General features: G+C 55.1%; 1 protein-coding gene across 1 annotated transcript; it reads right to left on the reverse strand.

Moving 5' to 3' along the window:
- Window positions 1-3,459: 3,459 nt before the first annotated feature.
- On the reverse strand, window positions 3,460-23,834 carry rfx5 (regulatory factor X, 5). Its single transcript, XM_080183392.1, has 10 exons — window positions 23,777-23,834; window positions 15,788-15,918; window positions 13,857-13,890; window positions 12,834-12,916; window positions 11,385-11,531; window positions 9,033-9,149; window positions 8,218-8,299; window positions 6,788-6,989; window positions 5,007-5,098; window positions 3,460-4,284 (listed from the first exon to the last, which is right to left on the reverse strand). Exons 2-10 carry the CDS (start codon window positions 15,904-15,906, stop codon window positions 3,460-3,462), a joined length of 1,701 nt encoding a protein of 566 aa, XP_080039518.1. The 5' UTR covers window positions 15,907-15,918; window positions 23,777-23,834.
- Window positions 23,835-25,430: the final 1,596 nt, after the last annotated feature.

Genomic DNA, 25,430 nt, shown 5'->3' on the forward strand with positions numbered 1-25,430 from the left:
AGGGAGCCTACTTCTCTCGATAACCGGTTGACAAAACGCAGCATTTCTTAGCCTGCCAGTGTCCCAGCAGTCTCCCTTTACACATACTCTAAGTCCTTGAACTAAGCAACCCTTCACTCCTGTATCTCAACAATTAGAGTCATAGAGGTTTACAGCAGGGAAACAGGCCCTTCGGCCCAACTTGTCTATGCCACCCTTTTTTTTAAACCCACTAAGCCAGTCCCAATTGCCCGTATTTGCCCCATATCCCTCTATACCCATCTTACCCGTGTAACTGTCTAAACACTTTTTAAAAGACAAAATTGTACTCGCCTCTACTACTGCCTCTGGCAGCTTGTTCCAGACACTCACCACCCTCTGGGTGAAAAAATTGCCCCTCTGGACCCTTTTGTATCTCTCCCCTTAAACCTCTGCCCTCTAGTTTTAGACTCCCCTACCTTTGGGTAAAGATCTTGACTATCTCGCTGATCTGTGCCCCTCATTATTTTATAGACCTCTATAAGATCACCCCTCTACACTCCAGAGAAAAATGGCCCAGTCTATCCAGCCTCTCCTCAATCCATCAAGTCCCGGTAGCATCCTAGTAAATCTTTTCCGCACTCTTTCTAGTTTAATAATATCATTATTTGATCATCTTGATGTCCACCTCTGTGGTACCACGTGTATCTGCCTCTTGCCTCAGTCCAGAAGATGCAGGGATCCTCTGCCATGCTTTAATTACCTCCACACCAGCACTCCTTTCCAGCACTCTGTGGCCTGCTCACCCACCTCCATTCTCAGGACTGTCCAAAGCTTCGCCGGCCCAACTCGCACCGGCTCCAATTCATTCACAAGCTGGCCGGCACAGTGGGTTAGCACCGCAGCCGCACAGCTCCAGGGACCCAGGTTCGATTCCCGGCCTCGGGTCACTGTCTGTGCCGAGATCGCACGTTCTCCCCGTGTCTGCGTGGGTTTCCTCCGGGTGCTCCGGTTTCCTCCCAGAGTCCAAAGATGTGTAGGTTAGGTGGATTGGCCATGCTAAATTGTCCCTTAGTGTCCAAAGATGTGTAGGTTAGGTGGATTGGCCATGCTAAATTGCCCCTTAATGTCCAAAGATGTGCAGGTTAGGGTGGATTGGCCATGCTAAATTGTCCCTTAGTGTCCAAAGATGTACAGGTTAGGTGGATTGGCCATGCTAAATTGTCCCTTAGTGTCCAAAGATGTGTAGGTTAGGGTGGATTGGCCATGCTAAATTGTCCCTTAGTGTCCAAAGATGTGTAGGTTAGGTGGATTGGCCATGCTAAATTGTCCCTTAGTGTCCAAAGATGTGTTGGTTAGGTGGATTGACCGTGCTAAATTAACTTGCCTGGGTTTGCTCTACCTCACTTACTGTCCTGTCTGGAGACAATACACATCTCTTTAACCTGGGCTTAATGCTCCTTCCACTCACATTGTTGGCCTCTTTAAGACTTGAATAGCAGGTTAGTTGTAAGGACTCACATTCTAATCAGTAATCTGTAAACTGTCTGTGCTTTATATGCTCTGTCTGAGGCCAGAACTCTGCATTCACCTGACGAAGGGACAAACCCCGAAAGCTTGCGAGTTTACTATCAAATAAATCGGTTGGACTTAAACCTGGTGTTGGCAGACTTCTTACTGTGTTTCTTCCATTGAGCCAGTGTTTAATCCAATTTACAACCTCCCCATCTACACCTAGTGACTGAACCTTCCTAACTAACCTCCCTTGTCAAAGGCCTTGCTGAAATCCAGGTAGACAACATCCACCGCCTTCCCTTCATCCACTTTCCTGGTGACCTCCTCGAAAAACTCTAACAGATTGGTCAAACATGAGCTACAACACACAAAGCCATGTTGACTCTCCCTAACAAGTCCCTGACTCTCCCTAATAAGTCCCTCATAAGTAATAAGTGTGGGTTAGGTGGATTGGCCATGCTAAATTGTCCCTTAGTGTCCAAAGATGTGCAGGTTAGGGTGGATTGGCCATGCTAAATTGCCCCTTAGTGTCTGGAGATGTGCAGGTTAGGGTGGATTGGCCATGCTAAATTGTCCCTTAGTGTCCAAAGATGTGCAGGTTAGGGTGGATTGGCCATGCTAAATTGTCCCTTAGTGTCCAAAGATGTGCAGGTTAGATGGATTGGCCATGGTACATTGCCCCTTAGTGTCCAAAGATGTGTAGGTTAGATGGATTGGCCATGGTACATTGCCCCTTAGTTTCCAGAGCTGTGTACTTTAGGTGTATTGGCCATGCCAAATTGTCCCTTACTGCCCAAAGATGTGTGGGTTAGGTGGATTGGCCATGCTAAATTGCCCTTAGTGTCCAAAGATCTGCAGGTTAGGGGGATTGGCCATGCTAAATTGTCCCTTAGTGTCCAAAGATGTGCAGGTTAGATGGATTGGCCATGGTACATTGCCCCTTAGTGTCCAGAGCTGTGTACTTTAGGTGTATTGGCCATGCCAAATTGTCCCTTACTGCCCAAAGATGTGCAGGTTAGGGTGGATTGGCCATGCTAAATTGTCCCTTAGTGTCCAAAGATGTGCAGGTTAGGGGGATTCGCCATGCTAAATTGCCCCTAGTATCGGGGGATTAGCAGGGTAAGTGTGCGGGGCCAAGAGGATAGGGCCTGGGTGGGATTGTGGTTGGTGCAGACTCAATGGGCCGAATGGCCTCCTTCTGCACTGTAGGGATTAACGAGTAGCCCTTGTTTTTTGGCAATGAAGGACAGTGCGATAATTTAAAATAGATTGAGAGATTTAAAATGGAGTGAGATGAGGTGAGTTTGCCAGCATCGAGCTACATATCGAATTCTCCCCTTGCTGCCATCAAGCGTGCCTGGGGTCCCGCGTGACGAGGGAGGGCGTGGGCCCGACTCAGCGCCGGCGACTTGCCCGCTGCTGTCCTCCGCTCAACTGCGTTTTAGCCGGCCTTTGCCACGGCGCCGTTCGCCGGGGAGCGTCCGACCAAGTAGACTCTGTAGACTGTTTGGGCGATACGTCGGAGATCCCACCTCCAGCCCGCCCCTTGTGGCGGGGAGGGGGAAACGACAAAAGGGAAAGAAAAACTTGTCACGTCTGCGTCTGAGGTTGCGTCTGGACCCAAAACGTTTTGGGCGGCTTTTTTTTTTGTTTGGCAGAATCGTTACAGCGTAGTATATATATATAAAAAAAAAATCTGCGTCCGCTCGGAACAGGGAAGGCAACGAAAAGAGTTTCTTCAGAGCAAATCGGAACTTCCCATCAGTTCTCCCTTCCGGCTGGGACGGGCAGCGCGGAACGGGGTGTACCCTCCTCTCCGAGTCATCGGCCTGTCCGGCGAAATCCGCCCTGGTGCGGGGCCAACGGGGCCCGTTCTGAGACGCCCTCCGCGCCGAGTCGAACGTCCGCCCCCCCCACCCACCACCCCCCCACCAACTCTCCGTGTCCTGACCGGGAATCCGGGCGACGAGGGTGGATGGGCGGTGGTCACTGGGTGTCGGGGGCCGTCGTGCGCGTGGGCGATCGGGCCCTCCGGCCCTCGGTCGTGCCCGTCCACCAGACCGGCCGGATCACCGACGTCTTGCGGGCCCCCGGCTCCGAGGGGGGGGCGCTCGTGCGGGAGGGGGGGGCGGGGGGCGGCGAGGGGCAGGGGCGGGGGCTGGGCGCGGCTTCCGGGACGGGGTGGGGGCTCGGCGCCCGGGGCGGCGGGCGGGCGGCCTTGGGCACCCCCTTGGCGTCGGCGACCCGGGCCGCGGAGCCGCCCTCGTGCTCCGGCGGGCGCTGCGGCGCCAGGACTTTGCGCGGGCGGCCCCGCTTCCTCTTGGGAGCCTGCTTATCCCCCGGCGAGCCGGCGGACCGCTTGTGGGGGGCGGAGGCGGCCCCCTTGGGGGGCGGGCCGCTGGACGCCCCCTCGGACTTGCGCCCGGCGGCCGGCTCCTGGCCCTGGGGCAGGGCGGCGCCCCCTGCCTCCGGTCCCGGGAGCTGCACCGCCCCGGGGAGGATGACGGTGACTTTCTTGAGGAGGGGCAGAGGGGCCGTGGAGACCACCCCCCCGCTGTTGGAGCCCGGCGGCAGAGCGAGGGGCACCGTGGTGGCCATCCGGACGGGCACGGCAGCCGGACCGATGCAGGGCGACGGGGAGATGGCCAGCACCTTCTTGACCTGGGCCTTGGGCCAGATGGGGGGGTAACGGTTGATGACGCTATCCACGTCGGCTGGGGTGGTCCGCTTTGCCCGGGGGGCTACCGGCCGATCCTCCTTCCCAGCTGTGGGGGCTGCTGCCGTCCCTTTAGGGGATTCCGTCTGCTTCAGCTGGAAGATAAGGGGAAGTTGATGTCCTTTCACCTCCCACAGTGCGGCGCTCCCTCAGCACCGACCCTCCCCACAGTGCGGCGCTCCTTCGGCACCGACCCTCCCCACAGTGCGGCGCTCCCTCAGCACTGAGCCTCCCACAGTGCGGCGCTCCCTCAGCACCGACCCTCCCCACAGTGCGGCGCTCCTTCGGCACCGACCCTCCCCACAGTGCGGCGCTCCCTCAGCACCGACCCTCCCCACAGTGCGGCGCTCCCTCAGCACCGACCCTCCCCACAGTGCGGCGCTCCCTCAGCACCGACCCTCCCCACAGTGCGGCGCTCCCTCAGCACACGCCTAGCCCCCGTGGTTCTTTCAACACACAGGGCAGCTAAACTGTTATCTCAGGGGATGCCTCCAGCTGCCAGGAGTGAGCGTTCAAATAGGCTTACATTAACACTGCAATGAAGTTACTGTGAAAATCCCCCACACTCCTGTTCGGGTTACACTGAGGGAGAATTTAGCACAGCCAATCCACCCTAACCAGCACGTCTCTCAGACTGTGGGAGGAAACCGGAGCACCCGGGGGAAACCCACGCAGACACGGGGAGAATGTGCAGACTCCACACAGACAGTGACCCGAGTCTGGGAAGCGAACCTGGGTCCCTGGCGCTGTGAGACAGCAGTGCTAGCCCCACTGTGCCGTCCATACGGGAGTGAGAGAGATAGAGCAGGGTGCCCACCTGTGGTTCTGGCGTTTTCTCCTCGCTCTCTTGCCCCGCGATTTTGGGCGTCTGTCTCGTCTTCGGGTCCTTCTGCGACTGCAGCATGTTCTCTGCAAGACACGCAGGGGGGTGAGGATTGGGCAAGTTCGCAGAGCCAACCCTCCCTTCACTGCACACACAACAAAAAAAAACCACTTCAAATTTCCCCCATCTGCGTTCGCGCGTCCGTCTCTGGGATTTAACCCCAGCAAGACAGGCCCCTCTGCTCCCACACTGATGTCTCTGCTGCGCAAGAAGTAGGAGCAGTAGGCCATTCGGCCTATCGTACCTGCTCCCCCATTCAATTCCCAGCTTCCCAATTTCCAGCCTCGATCCCGTTACTGAAGAAAAATCTATCTCAGCTTGGAATACACTTAATGACCCAGACTCTACAGAGAGAAAGAATTCCACATGTTCACTCCCCTCTGAGAGAAGAAACCTCTCCCCATCTCCGTCTTCAATGGATGACCCCCCCCTTATACTGGGATTATAGTGTAACACTGGTCCTAGAGCCTAGGACCAGAGTTATAGGCTCTCCCACAAGGAGAATCAAGTTCTCTGCAGCCCCCCCCTGTAAAAACACCATCTTACATCTGATCTGTCTCAATAAGGTCACCTCTCAACCCTCTGAAACTCCACATGTGACAGAGTCCAGTCCAGTCTATGGTCAATGGTAACCCCCAGGATGTTGATAGTGGGGGGGCGGATTCAGTGATGGTCAATGGTAACCCCCAGGATGTTGATAGTGGGGGGGCGGATTCAGTGATGGTCAATGGTAACCCCCCAGGATGTTGATAGTGGGGGGGGCGGATTCAGTGATGGTCAATGGTAACCCCCAGGATGTTGATAGTGGGGGGGGGCGGATTCAGTGATGGTCAATGGTAACCCCCAGGATGTTGATAGTGGGGGGGGATTCAGTGATGGTCAATGGTAACCCCCCAGGATGTTGATAGTGGGGGGGGCGGATTCAGTGATGGTCAATGGTAACCCCCCAGGATGTTGATAGTGGGGGGGCGGATTCAGTGATGGTCAATGGTAACCCCCAGGATGTTGATAGTGGGGGGGGATTCAGTGATGGTCAATGGTAATCCCCAGGATGTTGATAGTGGGGGGGGGGATTCAGTGATGGTCAATGGTAACCCCCCAGGATGTTGATAGTGGGGGGGGGCGGATTCAGTGATGGTCAATGATAACCCCCAGGATGTTGATAGTGGGGGGGGCGGATTCAGTGATGGTCAATGGTAACCCCCCAGGATGTTGATAGTTGGGGGGGCGGGATTCAGTGATGGTCAATGGTAACCCCCAGGATGTTGATAGTGGGGGGGCGGATTCAGTGATGGTCAATGGTAACCCCCCAGGATGTTGATAGTGGGGGGGGGGGGGGGATTCAGTGATGGTCAATGGTAACCCCCAGGATGTTGATAGTTGTAGGGGGGGGGATTCAGTGATGGTCAATGGTAACCCCCAGGATGTTGATAGTTGGGGGGGGATTCAGTGATGGTCAATGGTAACCCCCAGGATGTTGATAGTGGGGGGGGGGATTCAGTGATGGTCAATGGTAACCCCAGGATGTTGATAGTTGGGGGGGGATTCAGTGATGGTCAATGGTAACCCCCAGGATGTTGATAGTTGGGGGGGGGATTCAGTGATGGTCAATGGTGACCCCTAGGATGTTGACACTGGGGGGGATTAGTGATGGGGGGATTGAGGGTGGGGGTGATTGTACGAGGCAGGGGTACACGGCCCCCTCTGTCACTCACCCGTCATCAGTTCCTCCATCACCAGGGCAGCGTTCTTGGTCCTGGGGCTGATGAGGTGCTCCTTGACTAGGAAGCGGGCGAGGTCCACCACCGTGTCAAACTGTCGCATTAGCACCCGCTGTGCCCACTCGCAGATCAGGCTAATGGCAGCCGACATCAATTCCTCGTCCTGCTGAGTCTTGTCCGCTTCCTTAGCTTCCAGCTGAGAGAGAGGGAGAGAGAGATAGGGAGAGGTGGGGAGAGATAGAGAGATAGAAGGTGGTGACTCAGGAAATTTGGCATGTCCGTTACGACTCTCACCAACTTTTACAGATGCCCCATAGAAAGCATCCTTTCTGGTTGTATCACAGCTCGGTCTGGGCTCCTGCTCTGCCCAAGACCGCAAGGAACTACAAAAGGCCGGTGAATGTAGCCCCAATCCCATCACACAAACCAGCCTCCCATCCATTGACTCCGTCTACACTTCCCGCTGCCTCGGGGAAAAGCAGCCGGCATAATCAAGGACCCCCCCCCACACACCCCGGACATTCTCTCTTCTACCTTCTTCCATTGGGGAAGAAGTCTGAGGTCATGATTGGCCATGCTAAATTGCCCCTTAGTTTCCAAAGATGTGTAGGTTAGGGTGGATTGGCCGTGCTAAATTGTCCCTTAGTGTCTAAAGATGTGTAGGTTAGGGGGATTGGCCATGCTAAATTGTCCCTTAGTGTCCAAAGATGTGTAGGTTAGGCGGATTGGCCATGCTAAATTGTCCCTTAGTGTCTAAAGATGTGTAGGTTAGGGGGATTGGCCATGCTAAATTGTCCCTTAGTGTCCAAAGATGTGTAGGTTAGGGTGGATTGGCCGTGCTAAATTGTCCCTTAGTGTCCAAAGATGTGTAGGTTAGGGTGGATTGGCCATGCTAAATTGCCCCTTAGTGTCCAAAGATGTGCAGGTTAGGGTGGCTTGGCCGTGCTAAATTGTCCCTTAGTGTCCAAAGATGTGTAGGTTAGGGTGGATTGGCCATGCTAAATTGTCCCTTAGTGTCCAAAGATGTGTAGGTTAGGGTGGATTGGCCGTGCTAAATTGCCCCTTAGTGTCCAAAGATGTGCAGGTTAGGGTGGATTGGCCATGCTAAATTGTCCCTTAGTGTCCAAAGATGTGTAGGTTAGGTGGATTGGCCATGCTAAATTGTCCCCTCAGGGTCAGGGGGACTAGCTAGAGTAGATATATGGGGTTATGGGCATAGGGCCTGAATGGGATTGTGGTTGACGCAGCCTTGATGGGCCGAAAGGCCTTTCTCAGCGCTGTCGGGATTCTAAGAGTGTCGGAAAAACCCTTATCTGGCGTCTTATTGGGAAGGGATTCCTCCAATGAGGGACACTGGCACGGTGGGGGAGGTTGGCATGATGGGGGAGATGCACAGACAAGAAGAAAGGGAGTTTGCCACTCACTGGGTCGGGAAGTTTGAGGTCCAGGCTGGGCAGTGAAGGCATGTTCACCACGGTCTTCCGTCTGATCCCTCCGTAGCAGTACGTTGGAAAAAGTCAAGTCTGTCACGCCGATATCAGCACGGTCACGCGATAACACGGTTACATACATGACCAGAGAAGACACGCGAGGGGAAAAGGAACGCGTGGGAGGGGGAGGGAGTGCGCAAGCGAGGTTTCAGAGAGAGCGCGTGTGTGGTGGGGGGGGGGGGGGGGAACAGAGCGAGGGGAGAGGGGGGAGGGGTGGGGGAGAGAGAGAGGGGGGAGAGAGAGAGGGGGGAGAGAGAGGGGAGAGAGGGAAGTGGGGGGGAGAGGGTGGGGAGGGGGGAAGAAAGTTGGGGAGAGAGGAACGGGAGTGGGGGAAGAAGGGGGGGAGAGAGAGGGAGAGGGGGCAAGGGGGGGTCAAGGGGAGAGACGGCGAGGGGAGGAGACGGCGAGGGGAGGAGACGGCGAGGGGAAGAGATGGCGAGGGGGGGGGAGACGGCGAGGGGAGGAGACGGCGGGGGGGGGAGACGGAGCGGGGGGAGACGGCGGGGGGGAGACGGCGGGGGGGGGAGACGGGGGGGGGGGGGGGAGACGGCGGGGGGGGAGACGGCGAGGGGGGGGGAGACGGCGAGGGGGGGGAGACGGCGAGGGGGGGGGAGACGGCGAGGGGGGAGAGATTGCGAAGCGCTGAGGCCTGGTGAAACACAGTGACGATATTTCCCAGGCACCACCCCAGTGGAGTGGGGCGCGCTCCCCTTTGCGAGCTGGGACAGAAAGGGGTCAGTAAAGGATATTTCGACTGGCCTCGCCCTCCCAGTCGTCGAGCCTTGAAGTTGGGAAATACGTCCCGCATGATCTTCCCAAAGTTTGCAGCGCTCAGCAGCCGGTAGGAGAGATTGTCACAGTATCGCCTGGAAAAGAAACGGATAGAGGCCCAGGATTCACCCTCCATTCAGGTTCCGTAAAGTGGCACTCACTGTCACTACACACTCACTCCCTCCACACTCACTCCCTCCACACTCACTACACACTCCCTCCACACTCACTACACACTCACTCCCCCCACACTCACTACACATTCACTCCCCCCACACTCACTACACACTCACCCCCTCCACACTCACTCACTACATACTCACCCCCTCCACACTCCCTCCACACTCACTACCCCCACACTCACTCCCCCCACACTCACTGCACACTCACTCCCTGTCACTACACACTCACCCCCTCCACTACCCACCACACACTCACTCCCTCCACTCACTCCCCCACACTCACTCCCTGTCACTACACACTCACTCCCTCCACACTGACTCCCCCCACACTCACTCCTTCCACACTCACTACACACTCACTCCTTCCACACTCACTACACACTCGCTCCCTCCACACTCAGCACACACTCGCTCCCCCCACACTCAGCACACACTCGCTCCCCCCACACTCAGCACACACTCGCTCCCCCCACACACTCAGCACACACTCGCTCCCCCCACACTCAGCACACACTCGCTCCCCCACACTCACCACACACTCGCTCCCCCCACACTCAGCACACACTCGCTCCCCCCACACTCAGCACACACTCGCTCCCCCCACACTCAGCACACACTCGCTCCCCCCACACTCAGCACACACTCGCTCCCTGCCACCACCGACACAGCCCTGTGTACCGTCTACAAGATGCCCAGCAGCGACTCACCAAGGCTCCTTCCACAGCACCTTCCAAACCCGCCACCTCTACCATCTAGAAGGCCAAGGTGGTGGGGGGGCAGCAGACACATGGGGAACACCAACCCCTGCAAGTTCCTCCTCCGAGCCCCTCACCATCCCGACTGGAAAATATATCGGCCGTTCCTTCACTGTGGCTGGGTCAAAATCCCAGAACTCCCTCCCTAACAGCACTGTGGGTGTACCTACCCCACACACACGGGGACTGACTGATGTCCAATAACAATCCCCGAACTCCCTCCCTAACAGCGCTGTGGGTGTACCTACCCCACACACACGGGGACTGACTGATGTCCAATAACAATCCCGGAACTCCCTCCCTAACAGCACTGTGGGTGTACCTACCCCACACACGGGGACTGACTGATGTCCAATAACAATCCCGGACCCTAACAGCACTGTGGGTGTACCTACCCCACACACACGGGGACTGACTGATGTCCAATAACAATCCCGGAACTCCCTCCCTAACAGCACTGTGGGTGTACCTACCCCACACACACGGGGACTGACTGATGTCCAATAACAATCCGGAACTCCCTCCCTAACAGCACTGTGGTGTACCTACCCCACACACACACGGGGGACTGACTGATGTCCAATAACAATCCCGGAACTCCCTCCCTAACAGCACTGTGGGTGTACCTACCCCACACACACGGGGACTGACTGATGTCCAATAACAATCCCGGAACTCCCTCCCTAACAGCACTGTGGGTGTACCTACCCCACACACACGGGGACTGACTGATGTCCAATAACAATCCCGGAACTCCCTCCCTAACAGCACTGTGGGTGTACCTACCCCACACACACGGGGGACTGACTGATGTCCAACAACAATACCAGAACTCCCTCCCTAACAGCACTGTGGGTGTACCTACCCCACACACACGGGGACTGACTGATGTCCAATAACAATCCTGGAACTCCCTCCCTAACAGCACTGTGGGTGTACCTACCCCACACACACGGGGACTGACTGATGTCCAATAACAATCCCGGAACTCCCTCCCTAACAGCACTGTGGGTGTACCTACCCCACACACACGGGGACTGACTGATGTCCAATAACAATCCCGGAACTCCCTCCCTAACAGCGCTGTGGGTGTACCTACCCCACACACACGGGGACTGACTGATGTCCAATAACAATCCCGGAACTCCCTCCCTAACAGCACTGTGGGTGCACCTACCCCACAGACACGGGGACTGACTGATGTCCAATAACAATCCCGGAACTCCCTCCCTAACAGCACTGTGGGTGTACCTACCCCACACACACACGGGGACTGACTGATGTCCAATAACAATCCCGGAACTCCCTCCCTAACAGCACTGTGGGTGTACCTACCCCACACACACACGGGGACTGGTGGCACGGTTTGAGTGCGGCCGGGGCTGTTACTCACTTGTAGGCATCGTACACATCTTGCTTGGGCAGGCAGGTGTCCGGATGTTCTTCCAGGTGATTCCGGATCCAGTTGCAGGCGTGCATCTGGTCGGCCGTGCTCGAGGAGAACTGGTCGCTACCCGTGGTGCCGGAGCTGAAACCGAAGCTGGGTCAGGAAGTGGGGGTGGGGGGTAAGAGAGAGCGGCCATTACAGATACGTAAATCCAGAACCGCGCTCTCGGATCGGCCGAGTCATCGAATCCCGCGGGAACCGCGAGGCGGAGGTGGGGTTGGGACAGAAACCTGGAACGCAGGGGGTCCGAGGCGACCATCACTGCACGTCGCCTGTGTAATACAGCGGACATACAGTGCGCAATCCCCCACCATCCCCCCACAATGGACCCCCCCCCCCGCACAGAGGGCGAACCGTCTTCCACACAGGGCTATCGTTGCTGGCCATGCTAAATTGCCCCTCAGTATCCAAAGATGTGTAGGGACAATTTAGCACGGCCAATCCACCCTAACCTGCACATCTTTGGACACTAAGGGACAATTTAGCATGGCCAATCCACCCTAACCTGCACATCTTTGGACACTAAGGGACAATTTAGCACGGCCAATCCACCCTAACCTGCACATCTTTGGACACTAAGGGACAATTTAGCATGGCCAATCCACCCTAACCTGCACATCTTTGGACACTAAGGGACAATTTAGCATGGCCAATCCATCTAACCCTGCACATCTTTGGACACTAAGGGACAATTTAGCACGGCCAATCCACCCTAACCTACACATCTTTGGACACTAAGGGACATTTCAGCATGGCCAATCCACTTAACCCGCACGTCTTTCGGACCGTGGGAGGAAACTGGAGCACCCAGAGGAAACCCACGCAGACACGGGGAGAACGTGCAGACTCCACACAGAGAGGGACCCGAGCCGGGAATCGAACCGGGGTCCATGGCGCCGTGAGACAGCAGCGCTAACCCCCTGTGCCACCCTGCTGTGAAAGGGCGGTGGAAGCAGATTCAGCAGGAACATTCAAAAGGCAAGAGGTTGGGTTGGGTTGGGGGAAACTCGTCGAATGTTTCAGGTGAGCCACGATCTTAGAGGATGGTGGAGCTCGAAGAGCTGAGCTGCGTTCTCTCACTCCCAGTGCACTGGAGGGGAAATATTTACAGGGCTACGGCGGGGAGGGGAGGGGTGGAGGAATGAGAGAGAGGGGAGGGAGACGGGAGAGAGGTGGGGGGGGGGGCATTGAGATTACTGGCTCGGATATTTCAAAGGGCTAGCACAAACACAATGGGCCGAATGGCTTCCCTTAGTGTTGGCGACTCGCAAGCGGGGCGGGCGAAATGACCCGATTTTGCTGAGGTTTCTCGGGAATGGGAGGGGTCCAGAATTTTGCGCACGTTGGAGATTGCTAGCCACGTGACAGAATGTTGGGCACCCTCGCGGTAAATACCTTTTGTCACCGTGGCTGGGCCCAGATGGCAGCTGTAAGTAAAGGTAGAGTTTCTCAGCGTCGGAAAACCCCTTGACTTCTTGCTGGAAGTAAATCGAGAGAGAGAGAAACAGCATCAAGTCTTCCATTTCAGTGCTGAGGGAGCGCCGCACTGTGGGAGGGTCGGTGCTGAGGGAGCGCCGCACTATGGGAGGGTCGGTGCTGAGGAAGTGCCGCACTGTGGGGAGGGTCGGTGCTGAGGGAGCGCCGCACTGTGGGGAGGGTCGGTGCTGAGGGAGCGCCGCACTGTGGGGAGGGTCGGTGCTGAGGGAGTGCCGCACTGTGTGGGGAGGGTCGGTGCTGAGGGAGTGCCGCACTGTGGGGAGGGTCGGTGCCGAGGGAGCGCCGCACTGTGGGAGGGTCGGTGCTGAGGGAGCGCCGCACTGTGGGGAGGGTCGGTGCTGAGGGAGCGCCGCACTGTGGGAGGGTCGGTGCTGAGGGAGCGCCGCACTGTGGGGAGGGTCGGTGCCGAGGGAGCGCCGCACTGTGGGGAGGGTCGGTGCCGAGGGAGCGCCGCACTGTGGGGAGGGTCGGTGCCGAGGGAGCGCCGCACTGTGGGGAGGGTCGGTACCGAGGGAGCGCCGCACTGTGGGGAGGGTCGGTGCCGAGGGAGCGCTGCAGTGTCAGTTGGAACATTTATTTATAACGGCCATTCCACTTAATCCACACAGTCTTTCGGACTGTGGGAGGAAACCGGAGCACCCGGAGGAAACCCTCGCAGACACAGGGAGAATGTGCAGACTCCACACAGACAGTGACCCGAGGCTGGAATCGAACCCGGGTCCCTGGCGCAGTGAGGCAGCAGTTCTAATCCACTGTGCTTCCCCCATTTGAGTGGGATCGCCTGGATCTCTGTGCCAAGAGATAGCATCGATTCGGTTGCGGGGGGGGGGGTGGTTTATAGGCCGAATGGCCTCCTTCCAACCAAAAACCATTCAATGAGGGGTGTGTGTGGGTGGGCGAGGGGAAAAAACGGGTACTTACCAGAACATTATCCACCTTCACTTGAACAGCCTTCCTGCAGGAAGGGGAGCAGAGAGAGAGGGAGAGAGAGATGGTTAATGCAGAGCAATATAATTGCAACGCGGAGGAGGGAGGCAGACCGTGCTTGACAGCAGCTACCCTGCACCGCACACACTCTCTCTCCCACACATACACACACGCACACGCACGCACAAACTCTGTCACGCACACTCTCTCTCTCATCCGTGCACTCTCTCGCGCGCACTCTGTCTCTCGCACACCACCCTGTGTCAAGGACAGCCTGCACAGCCTACAACGGGTGCCTTTCCCCTCAATATTGAGGGCAGTTGAGTGGGGAAGGGAGCCCGGCGGTTTGAGACCCTGTTGCTTGCTAGCAACAAACCGTCAGAGGAACTTCCACCTTGCATCTCCTAGTCACAGAGGTTTACAGCATGGAAACAGGCCCTTTTGTCCATGACACCCCTTCTTTTAAAACCCCTAAGCTAGTCCCAATTGCCCGCGTTTGCCCCATATCCCTCTGTACCCGTCGTACCCAGGTAACTGTCTAAATGCTTTTTAAAAGACAAAATTGTACCCGCCTCTACTACTGCCTCTGGCAGCTTGTTCCAGACACTCACCACCCTCTGGGTGAAAAAATTGCCCCTCTGGACCCTCTCACCTTAATCCTATGCCCTCTAGTTTTAGGCTCCTTTGGGTAAAGATATTGACTATCTAGCTGATCTGTGCCCCTCGTTATTTTATAGACCTCTATAAGATCACCCCTCTACGCTCCAGAGAGAAAAGTCCCAGTCTATCCAGCCTCTCCCCAATCCATCACGTCCCGGTAGCATCCTAGTAAATCTTTTCTGCGCTCTTTCTAGTTTAATAATATCCTTTCTATAATAGGGTGACCGGAACTGTACACAGTATTCCAAGTGTGGCCTTACCAATGTCTTGTACAACTTCAACAAGACGTCCCAACTCCTGTATTCAATTCAGTCCTCGGGGAAAGCACCACAGAGGGACAGAGAGGAGAGGGAAGTATCCCCCTTGTCCCTGCCAATCTCTGAGCACCACCCCCGCCCCCACTCCCTTCCCCAGCCAGATCATAGAATCCTACAGTGCAGAAGGAGGGCATTCGGCCCATCGAGTCCACACCAACCACAATCCCACCCAGGCCCTATCCCCATAACTCCATGCATTTACCCTGGTTAGTCCCCCTGACACTAAGGGACAATTTAGCACGACCAATCCACCCTAACCTGCACATCTTTGGACACTAAGGGACAATTTAGCATGGCCAATCCACCCTAACCTGCACATCTTTGGACACTAACAGGCAATTTAGCATGACCAATCCACCCTAACCTACACATCTTTGGACACTAAGGGACAATTTAGCACGGCCAATCCACCCTAACCTGCACATCTTTGGACACTAAGAGACAATTTAGCACGGCCAATCCACCCTAACCTGCACATCTTTGGACACTAAGGGACAATTTAGCATGGCCAATCCCCCCTTACCTGCACATCTTTGGACACTAAGAGACAATTTAGCACGGCCAATCCACCCTAACCTGCACATCTTTGGACACTAAGAGACAATTTAGCACGGCCAATCCACCCTAACCTGCACATCTTTGGACACTAAGGGACAATTTAGCATGGCCAATCCACCCTAACCTGCACATCTTTGGACACTAAGGGGTAATTTAGCATGGCCAATCCACCTAATCCGCACATCTTTCGGACTGTGGGAGGAAACTGGAGCACCCGGAGGAAACCCACGCAGACACGGGGAGAATGTGCAACTCCACACAGACAGTGACACAAGCCGGGAATCGAACCCGGGTCCCTGGTGTTGTGAGGCAGCGGCGCTAACCCACTGTGCCACTGTGCTGAAGTCGCCGGGAACTGGCGTGCCGTGAGCAGCTGAAACCTCCTCTTACGTGATGGTGCCCTTTATCTTGTGGAGCAAGGTACTCGGTTCACTGTCCACTGAGTCCGGATCCCCCGGTGCCAGGCTCCCTCGGCCTGGGATCTGCAACGGGGTCTCCTCCCCCTCCATCGGTTACGGAGCCTAGGAGAAAGAGCAGGAGACGGGGTCACTGTGTGTGTGAGAGAGAGAGAGAGAGAGACAGAGAGTGGGAGAGTGAGAGAGGGAGAGGGAGAGAGAGAGAGAGAGAGATAGTGGCAGAGAGAGAGAGGCAGACAGAGAGAGAGGGAGATAGAGAGGCAGACAGAATCATAGAATCCCTACAGTACAGAAAGAGGCCATTCATAAGAACATAAGAACATAAGAAATAGGAGCAGGAGTAGGCCATCTAGCCCTTCGAGCCTGCCCCGCCATTCAATAAGATCATGGCTGATCTGTCGTGGCTCAGTTCCACATTCCCGCCCTCTCCCCATAACCCTTAATCCCCTCTCTTATCAAGAACCCATCAACCCGCTTCTTAAAAATATTTAGCGAGGCAGCCTCCACCACTTCAACGGGCAGAGAATTCCAGAGATTCACCACCCTTTGAGTGAAGAAGTTCCTCCTCAACTCCGTTCTAAACCGCCTCCCCTTTATCTTGAGGCTGTGCCCCCTAGTCCTACTGTCCTTTCTGAGCGGGAAGAGTCTCTCCACCTCTATCCTATCCATCCCATTCATCATCTTATACGTCTCAATGAGATCTCCCCTCATTCTTCTAAACTCTAACGAGTACAAGCCCAGTTTATTCAGCCTCTCCTCATAGCTCAATCCCCTCAACTCCGGTATCAGCCTGGTAAACCTCCTCTGCACTCCCTCCAGGGCCAAAATATCCTTGCGCAGGTGCGGCGCCCAAAACATTCGGCCCATCGAGTCTGCACCGACCACAATCCCACCCAGGCCCTATCCCCATATATTACCCAACTAATCCCTCTAACCTACACAACCCAGGACACTAAAGGGCAATTTAGCATGGCCATTTAACCGAACCCACACATCTTTGGGAGGAAACCCGAGCACCCGAGGAAACCCACGCAGACACAGGGAGAATGTGCAACTCCACACAGACAGTGACACAAGCCGGGAATCGATCCCAGGTCCCTGGAGCTGTGAAGCAGCAGTGCTAACCACTGTGCCGTGCAGAGAGAGAGAGGCAGAGAAAGAGATGCAGAGAAAGAGAGGTAGCGAGAGAGGCAGGAAGAGAGAGAGAGAGAGAGAGAGACAGAAAGGAGACAGAGAGAGATAGACAAGAGAGAGGACAGACACAGAGAGAGCAAGAAAGAGACACAAAGAGAGACACAGTGAGAATGAGAGTGAGAGAGCCACAGTGAGAGTGAGAGAGACAGAGAAAGAGAGACACACAGAGTCAGACAGACAAGACAGAGAGAGACACACAGACAGAGCAAGAAAGAGACACATAAGAGAGAGACACACAAAGAGAGAGATAGAGAGACACACAGAAAGACAAAGAGTGAGACACAGGGCAGGGAGAGGCAGAGAGAAGTGGAAAAGAGACACAGATAAAGCGCACAATTTAAACGTGTTTCTGGGTAACAACTGTCAGATTTCAAGTTAAATAGTTGGGCATCATCAAACACGATCTCAAAGACACCTCAGCTTCGTGTCACAACCTCCTTCTCCCCCTTTCCACTTGCGGGCAGCACGGTGACACAGCAAGGTTAGCGCTGCTGTCTCACGGCGCCAGGGACCCGGGGGTTCGATTCCCGGCCTCGGGTCACTGTGTGTGTGGAGTCTGCACGTTCTCCCCGTGTCTGCGTGGGTTTCCTCCGGGTGCTCCAGTTTCCTCCCACTGTCCGAAAGACAGTGCTGGTTAGGGTGTGGATCGGCCGCGCTAAATTCGGCTGTAACCCGAACAGGAGTGTGGTGGATTTTCACAGTAACTTCATTGCAGTGTTAATGTAAACTGACTTGTGACACGAATGAATAAATAAACTTTAACTGAAGTGGCTTTGCTGAATATTTTTAAGTAAGGTAGCAGAAGAAGAACGCTCAAGTTTAACTTATTTGGTGCAATGGGGTCTTTAATTATGCCGGCTGCTTTGCCGAGGCAGCAGGAAGTGTAGACAGATTCAATAGGGGGGGTACAATGAAAAGTACTGTTTCTTGTGCACTATGCAGACAAAGCATACCATTCATAGAGAAGGAAAGGAGCGGGTGCGCAATGTAGTGTTACAGTCACAGCGAGGGTGTAGACAAAGATCAACTTAATGCGAGGTAGGTCCATTCAAAAGTCTGACGGCAGCAGGGAAGAAGCTGTTCTTGAGTCGGTCGGTACGGGACCTCAGACTTTTGTATCTTTTTCCCGACAGGAGAAGGTGGAAGAGAGAATGTCTGGGGTGTGTGTGTGGGGGGGGGTCCTTGATTATGCCGGCTGCTTTTCCCCGAGGCAGCGGGAAGTGTAGACGGAGTCAATGGATGGGAGGCTGGTTTGCGTGATGGGATTGGGGCTACATTCACCACCCTTTTGTAGTTCCTTGCGGTCTTGGGCAGAGCAGGAGCCCAGACCGAGCTGTGATACAACCAGAAATGGGGTATCTGTAAAAGTTGGTGAGAGTCGTAACGGACATGCCAAATTTCCTTAGTCTTCTGAGAAAGTAGAAGCGTTGGTGGGGCTTTCTTAACTATAGTGTCGGCGTGGGGGGGACCAGGACAGGTGATCTGGACACCTTGAAGCTCTCTTGACCCTTTCTACTTGGTCCCCGTTGATGTAGACAGGGGAATGTTCTCCTTTACGCCTCCTGAAGTCGATGACAGTCTCCTTCGTTTTGTTGACATTGGGGGAGAGATTATTGTCACCGCACCAGTTCACCAGACTCTCGAACTCATTCCTGTCTTGTCATTGTGTGAGATCCAACCCACTGCGGTGGTGTCAATGTGCAGAATGAAAATGACAAATTTTCTCTGAACTTCTGGACAGATCCTTCCAGGAATTGGGTTAAGAGTGCATTGGCCGTGTTAAGTTGCTGCTTAGTGTCCAAAGATGTGCAGGTTAGGTAGAGAGGGTAAGTTACCCTGTTAAGGGTGTCGGCGCAGGCTCGATGGGCTTAGGGGATTCTCCGATTCGAAGGAATGGAAAGGTTTCTCTCTGGGAATTTGGTTTGTAACGCGAGCAGGGGGCAGCACGGTGTCACAGTGGGTCAGCACTACTGCCTCACTGCGCCAGGGACCCGGGTTCCATTCCTGCGTAGGTCTTTGTCTGTGCGAAGACTGCATGTTCTCCCCGTGTCTGCGTGGGGTTCCTCCGATTGCTCCGGTTTCCTCTGGTTGTATCTGGTTCTTTCTGATTGTATCACAGCTTGGTATGGACTCCTGCTCTGCCCAAGACCGCAAGGAACTACAAAAGGGTGGTGAATGTAGCCCCAATCCATCACGCAAGCCAGCCTCCCATCCACTGACTCCGTCTACACTTCCCGCTGCCTCGGGGAAAAGCAGCCGGCATAATCAAGGACCCCCCCACACACACACCCCGGACATTGTCTCTTCCACCTTCTTCCGTCGGGAAAAAGATACAAAAGTCTGAGGTCCCGTACCGACCGACTCAAGAACAGCTTCTTCCCTGCTGCTGTCAGACTTTTGAATGGACCTACCTCGCATTAAGCTGATCTTTCTCTACAACCCTCGCTGTGACTGTAACACTACATTCTGCACTCTTGTTTCCTTCTCTATGAACGGTATGTTTTCTCTGTATAGTGCGCAAGAAACAGTACCAGACGTGCTGGTTAGGGTGCGTCGGCCATGCTAAATTCTCCCTCAGTGTAACCCGAACAGGCGCCGGAGCGTGGTGACGAGGGGATTTTTCACAGCAACTTCATTGCAGTGTTAATGTAAGCCAACTCGTGACACTGATAAATAAACTTTTTTTGACTTTAGTCTTTGGACTGCGGGAGGAAACTGGAGCACTTGGAGGAAACCCACGCAGACACAGGGAGAACGTGCAGACTCCACGCAGACAGTCATAAATAAACTTTAAAACTTTCCCATTCCAATCCTCTTCCTACATCCAGTGTAGACAGTGGCACAGCGAGGTTAGCACAGCTGCCTCACGGCACCAGGGACCCAGGTTCAATTCCCAGCTCAGGTCACTGTCTGCGTGGAGTCTGCACATTCTCCCCGTGTCCGCGTGGGTTTCCTCCGGGTGCTCCGGTTTCCTCCCACAGTCTGAAAGATGTGTAGGTTAGGGTGGATTGGCCATGCTAAATTGCCCCTTAGTGTCCAAAGATGCACAGGTTAGGGTGGATTGGCCATGCTGAATTGTCCCTTAGTGTCCAAAGATGTGCAGGTTAGGGGGATTGGCCATGCTAAATTGCCCCTTAGTGTCCAAAGATGCGCAGGTTAGGTGGATTGGCCATGCTAAATTGCCCCTTAGTGTCCAAAGATGCACAGGTTAGGCGGATTGGCCATGTTAAATTGCCCCTTAGTGTCCAAAGATGTGTAGGTTAGGGGGGATTGGCCATGCTGAATTGCCCCTTAGTGTCCAAAGATGTGTAGGTTAGGGGGGATTGGCCATGCTGAATTGCCCCTTAGTGTCCAAAGATGTGTAGGTTAGGGGGATTGGCCATGCTGAATTGTCCCTTAGTGTCCAAAGATGTGTAGGTTAGGGGGATTGGCTACGCTAAATTGCCCCTTAGTGTCCAAAGATGTGTAGGTTAGGGGGATTGGCCATGCTAAATTGCCCCTTAGTGTCCAAAGATGTGTAGGTTAGGGGGATTGGCTACGCTAAATTGCCCCTTAGTGTCCAAAGATGCACAGGTTAGGCGGATTGGCCATGCTAAATTGCCCCTTAGTGTCCAAAGATGTGTAGGTTAGGGGGATTGGCCATGCTGAATTGTCCCTTAGTGTCCAAAGATGTGTAGGTTAGGGGGATTGGCCGTGCTAAATTGACCCTTAGTGTCCAAAGATGTGTAGGTTAGGGGGATTGGCCATGTTAGATTCTTCCCGCTTAGAAAGGATAGCAGAACTAGAGGGCACAGCCTCAAAATAAGTGGGGGGGCAGTTTAGATTAGAGTTGAGGAGGAACTTCTTCACTCAAAGGGTGGTGAATCTCTGGAATTCTCTGCTCGTTGAAATGGTGGAGGCTGCCTTGCTAAATATATTTAAGTCACGGGTAGATAGGTTTCTGACAGACAGGGGAATTAAGGGGAGAAAGCGGGAAAGTGGAACTGATCCACTTCAGATCAGCCATGATCTTATTGAATGGTGGGGCAGGCTCGAAGGGCTAGATGGCCTACTCCTGCTCCTATTTCCTATGTTCTTAATTGCCCTTTAGCGTTCAAAGATGTGCAGGTTAGGGGGTCTGGCCATGCTAAATTGCCCCTTAGTGTCAGGGAGATGAGTTAAGGTAAACGTGTGGGGTTACAGGAATAGCGGTGGGTGGGATTGTGATCGGAGGCAGGCTCGATGGGCCCAATGGCCTCCTTCTGCACCGCAGGGGGGCTAGGGCTCCTCCTCAGGCATCCGGTCGCCCTGAGAAAGCTGCAGCAGGGAAAAGGAGTAGGGTCTGTCTTGCCTAAGGCCACTGCGGGGCTGATCAGTGGCCCAGCACACTCGGGGAGCCAGACTAACCAAGCCAGCCCTGGGAGAGCGGTTGAGGCTTCTTCGGCCGTGCAGCAGTCACCGATTTCAGTGTTTTGGGGGTAGGGTAGGGTCCGGCCAGCACTCCCCAGAAGAGGCTGTGTAGGACAAAGTACGCACTTGTCCCCGGGCTGTATCGCTTTGGAGGCAAATCTGCGCCGTTAGGTTGCCTTTATTCGATACACTTGCCACGCAGCTCGGCTTCTGGCCTGCGCCCGCTGGCTGCTCTCTCCCTCCAGGCCTCGCTCGTCCATTCTCTGAGGGCAAGCTTCCCGCGGGGCGGTGGAAAGTGCCTCGCTAACAGCGTCGTGGGCGCACCAACGCAGGGGATCTACGCGCGCTCTCGGAGAAGAAGCGATCGGATCCTCAAATCGCCGTTGGGTCAACACCATTGGAGGATCCTCTCTCATCAGAGGGGGGGGGCGGTGGTCCGTGGGTATGCCTTCGTCAACCCAGGGGGGGGTTAAGCGTGCCAGCTCGCCCACCCAACGTCCAAGACGAGATCCTCGAATGCTCGCCACGCCTCCATCGTTGCTTGGCGACTGGAGGCGGCAAACAAATGCAGGCTCAGTTAGGAAGGCAAGTGCAATGTGAGCGCCCATTTCTCGAGGCCTAGGGTACAAGAACAAGCTTGTATTTCTGAGGCTCTGGTCAGACCCCGTTTGGAGTATTGTGAGCAGTTTTGGGCCCCGTATCTAAGGGAGGATGTGCCGGGCCTTGGAAAGGGGTCCAGAGGAGGTTCACAAGAATGATCCCTGGAATGAAGAGCTTGTCGGATGAGGAACGGGTTGAGGACTCTGGGTCTGTACTCGTTGGAGTTCAGAAGGATGAGGGGGGATCTTATTGAAACTTACAGGACACTGCGAGGCCGGGATAGAGTGGACGTGGAGAGGATGTTTCCACTAGTAGGTAAAACTAGAACCAGAGGGCACAACCTCAGGGTAAAGGGATGATCCTTTAAAACAGAGATGGGGAGGAATTTCTTCAGCCAGAGAGTGGGGAATCTGTGGAACTCTTTGCCGCAGAAGAGGCCGGGTCACTGAGTGTCTTTAAGACAGAGATAGATAGGTTCCTGATTAATAAGAGGATCGGGGGATATGGGGAAAAGGCAGGAGAATAGGGGGATGAGAAAAATATCAGCCATGATTGAATGGTGGAGCAATTCGATGGGCCGAGTGGTCTAATTCTGCACCCGTGTCTTATATATCAACATCTTATATATCCTAATACATGTGACAATACATCAAATCCAGTAAAATTTATTTATTAGTATCACAAGTCGGCTTACATTAACACTGCAATGAAGTTACTGTGGAAATCCCCCCAGTCGCCACACTCCGGCATCTGTTTGGGTAACACTGAAGGAAAATTTAGCACGGCCGGTCCACCCTAACCAGCACATCTTTCAAAAGAAACCGGAGCACCAGGAGGAAACCCATGTGAACACAGGGGTGGGGGAGAATGTGCAGACTCCACATACAGATAGTGACCCAAAGCCAGGGATCGAACCTGGGTCCCTGGTGCTGCGAGACAGCAGTGCTAACCTCAGTCTGTCACCCACTGTGGGGTTTAGAAGGATGGGGGGTGGGAGCTAATGGAAACTCACAGAATGCTGAGAGGCCTGGGCAGAGTGGAAAGGATGTTCCTCCCAGCGGGAGAGACCAGAACTGGAGGGCACGGCCTCAGAGTGAAGGGACGGGCCTTTAGAACGAGGAGACGAGGAGGAATTTCTTCAACCAGAGGCTGGTGAACTGGCGGAACTCATCGCCATGAGGAGGAGGTCAGGTCATTGAGTGTCTTTTGAGACGGAGATGGGTAGGATCTTGATTGGTAAGCTGGGGGGGGGGGGGGGGGGTGGTGTCAAGGGTTACGGCGAAGAACGGGGACGAGAAACGCAACGAGCTATCGTGTCAGCCATGGCGGAGCAGACCCGATGGGCTGAATGGCCTCATTCCGCCCCTGTGTCGTATGGCTTGGCACGTCCCCCCCCTCGCCAGCGAGGGTGGAAAGTGTGTGCGGGGGGGGGGGGTGGCAGTCTTTCTGGGGGTGTTGGCCAGCCCACTGGTCAGTCAGGGAGTCGCCGGAGAGCGCAGGGCCAAGATGTCAAGAAAATGGTCAAGTTGGGTAAGGGGGGGGGTCAAAGGGCAAAGGTGATGAGGTGAGGGGGGGGGTCTAAGCATTGAGACCAATTGCACCACCCCCTCCCTCCTTCCTTCCTTTGCCCGCCCGCCTTCCACCATCGCCCCGCTCCGCCGGCCGCACTCGGTCCCCCTTCCACCGCAAACCCCCGCCACCCAATCCCTCCCTTATTGAAGCCGCCGGCACCATCCTGCCGCCTCCCCTCCCCGCAAATTCAATCTAAAAACAAATGTACCTGAAACCCCACAGCTTGGGCCCGAGGCCTGTGTCCCGCCCCCCAGCCCCGCGCTCATTGGCCCAGCCCCGGCCGGAGGTGGCGGCTCCGCGTCCTCATTGGCGCAGGCGGCTGTCAGTCACGGCGGTCAGGGGCGGTGTCCGTTTGGGCCGTCGCGCCGCTCAGAGGTGAACGCCCCCACTCAGCTCCGATTGGCTGAACGCTCCGCCGGAAGTAGGTCTTCCGTTTTTACCCCCCATTGGTGGATCCAGCCGTCAATCACAGCAGTCAAGGGGCGGTTTCCGTTGGGCGACCCCGCTGCCAGAGGTGAACGCCTCCATTCAATTCCGATTGGTTGGATGCTCCACCGATGCCAGGAGTCCCGCTCTTCCATTGGTGCGGCTGACGTCAATCACACCAGTAAGGGGGCGGTGTCACCCTGCCTGAGGTAACCGCCCCACTCACCTCCGAATGGTTGAAACCTCCGCCGGAAGCAGGTGTTCCATTTCTGCATTGGTGCAGACAGCTGTCAGTCACACCGGTCAGGGTCCGTTGGGCACCAGAGGTGAACGCCCCCCTCAGCTCCGATTGGATGGACGCTCCGCCAGAGTAGGGGCTCTGAATGCCCATTGGTGAAGGCGGCAGTCAATCACAACGGTCAGAGGCGGTGTCCATTGGGTAACGGCGCTGCCAGACATAAACAACCTAGTCACCCCCGATTGGCCAAGCGAGCGGCAGGAAATAAGGTTCCGCCCTCCCATTGGCGAAACCGGCCGTCAATCAGAGCTACCAGGGCCAGCGTCCAATGGCAGAGGTGAACGCCCTGCCCACCCGGCCGGCCCCCCCCCGGCGTTCCCATTGGTCCAGCGGCCGACCAAAGATGGGCACTTCGCGGCTGTCATTGGCTTAGGTACCCGTCAATCACAATGGACGCGGGCTCGAGCCCCGCCGGAGGTGACCGCCCCACGACTGGCTGCGCTTTCCCATTGGCTGGGTCTAACCGTCAATCACAATCAACACGGTCACAGCCATTGACCCCCAATCCACTGCCGGAAGTTATCTCCCCCCTCAAGTCTGTTGACCATCAGCTTGCCGGAAGTGGCCAATACGCTGCCCTCATTGGCCGAGAGGAGCCTTCAATCAAGCCCTGTAAACACAGGCCGGCGCCAAAACGAGTTTCCAATTCAACACTGGCTCACTTCCTCTCATTGGATGCGATACCGCCATCTGTTGCTTATTTCTAAAATAAATAAAAATTACATCCTCCCAGCTTAAGAAATAGGAGCAGGAGTAGGCCATCTAGACCCTCAAGCCTGCCCCGCCATTCAATAAGATCATGGCTGATCTGAAGTGGATCAGTTCCACTTTCCCCGCCTGCTCCCCGTAACCCTTAATTCCCTTATCGATAAGAAACCTATCTACCTGTGACATAAACATATTCAACGAGGTAGCCTCCATCATTTCAATGGGCAGAGAATTCCAGAGATTCACCACCCTTTGAGTGAAGAAGTTCCTCCTCAACTCCGTTCTAAACTGCGCCCCCCCCCCTTACTTTGAGACTGTACCCTCTACTTCTGTTTTCCTTTCTAAGCGGGAAGAGTCTCTCTACCTCTACCCTATCTAGCCCATTCATTATCTTGTAAGTCTCTATAAAATCCCCCCTCAGCCTTCTAAA

Source organism: Carcharhinus amblyrhynchos, unplaced genomic scaffold (genome assembly GCF_965287045.1).
Source record: "Carcharhinus amblyrhynchos unplaced genomic scaffold, sCarAmb.v2.hapA chromosome_275, whole genome shotgun sequence".
Lineage (NCBI taxonomy): Eukaryota > Metazoa > Chordata > Chondrichthyes > Carcharhiniformes > Carcharhinidae > Carcharhinus > Carcharhinus amblyrhynchos.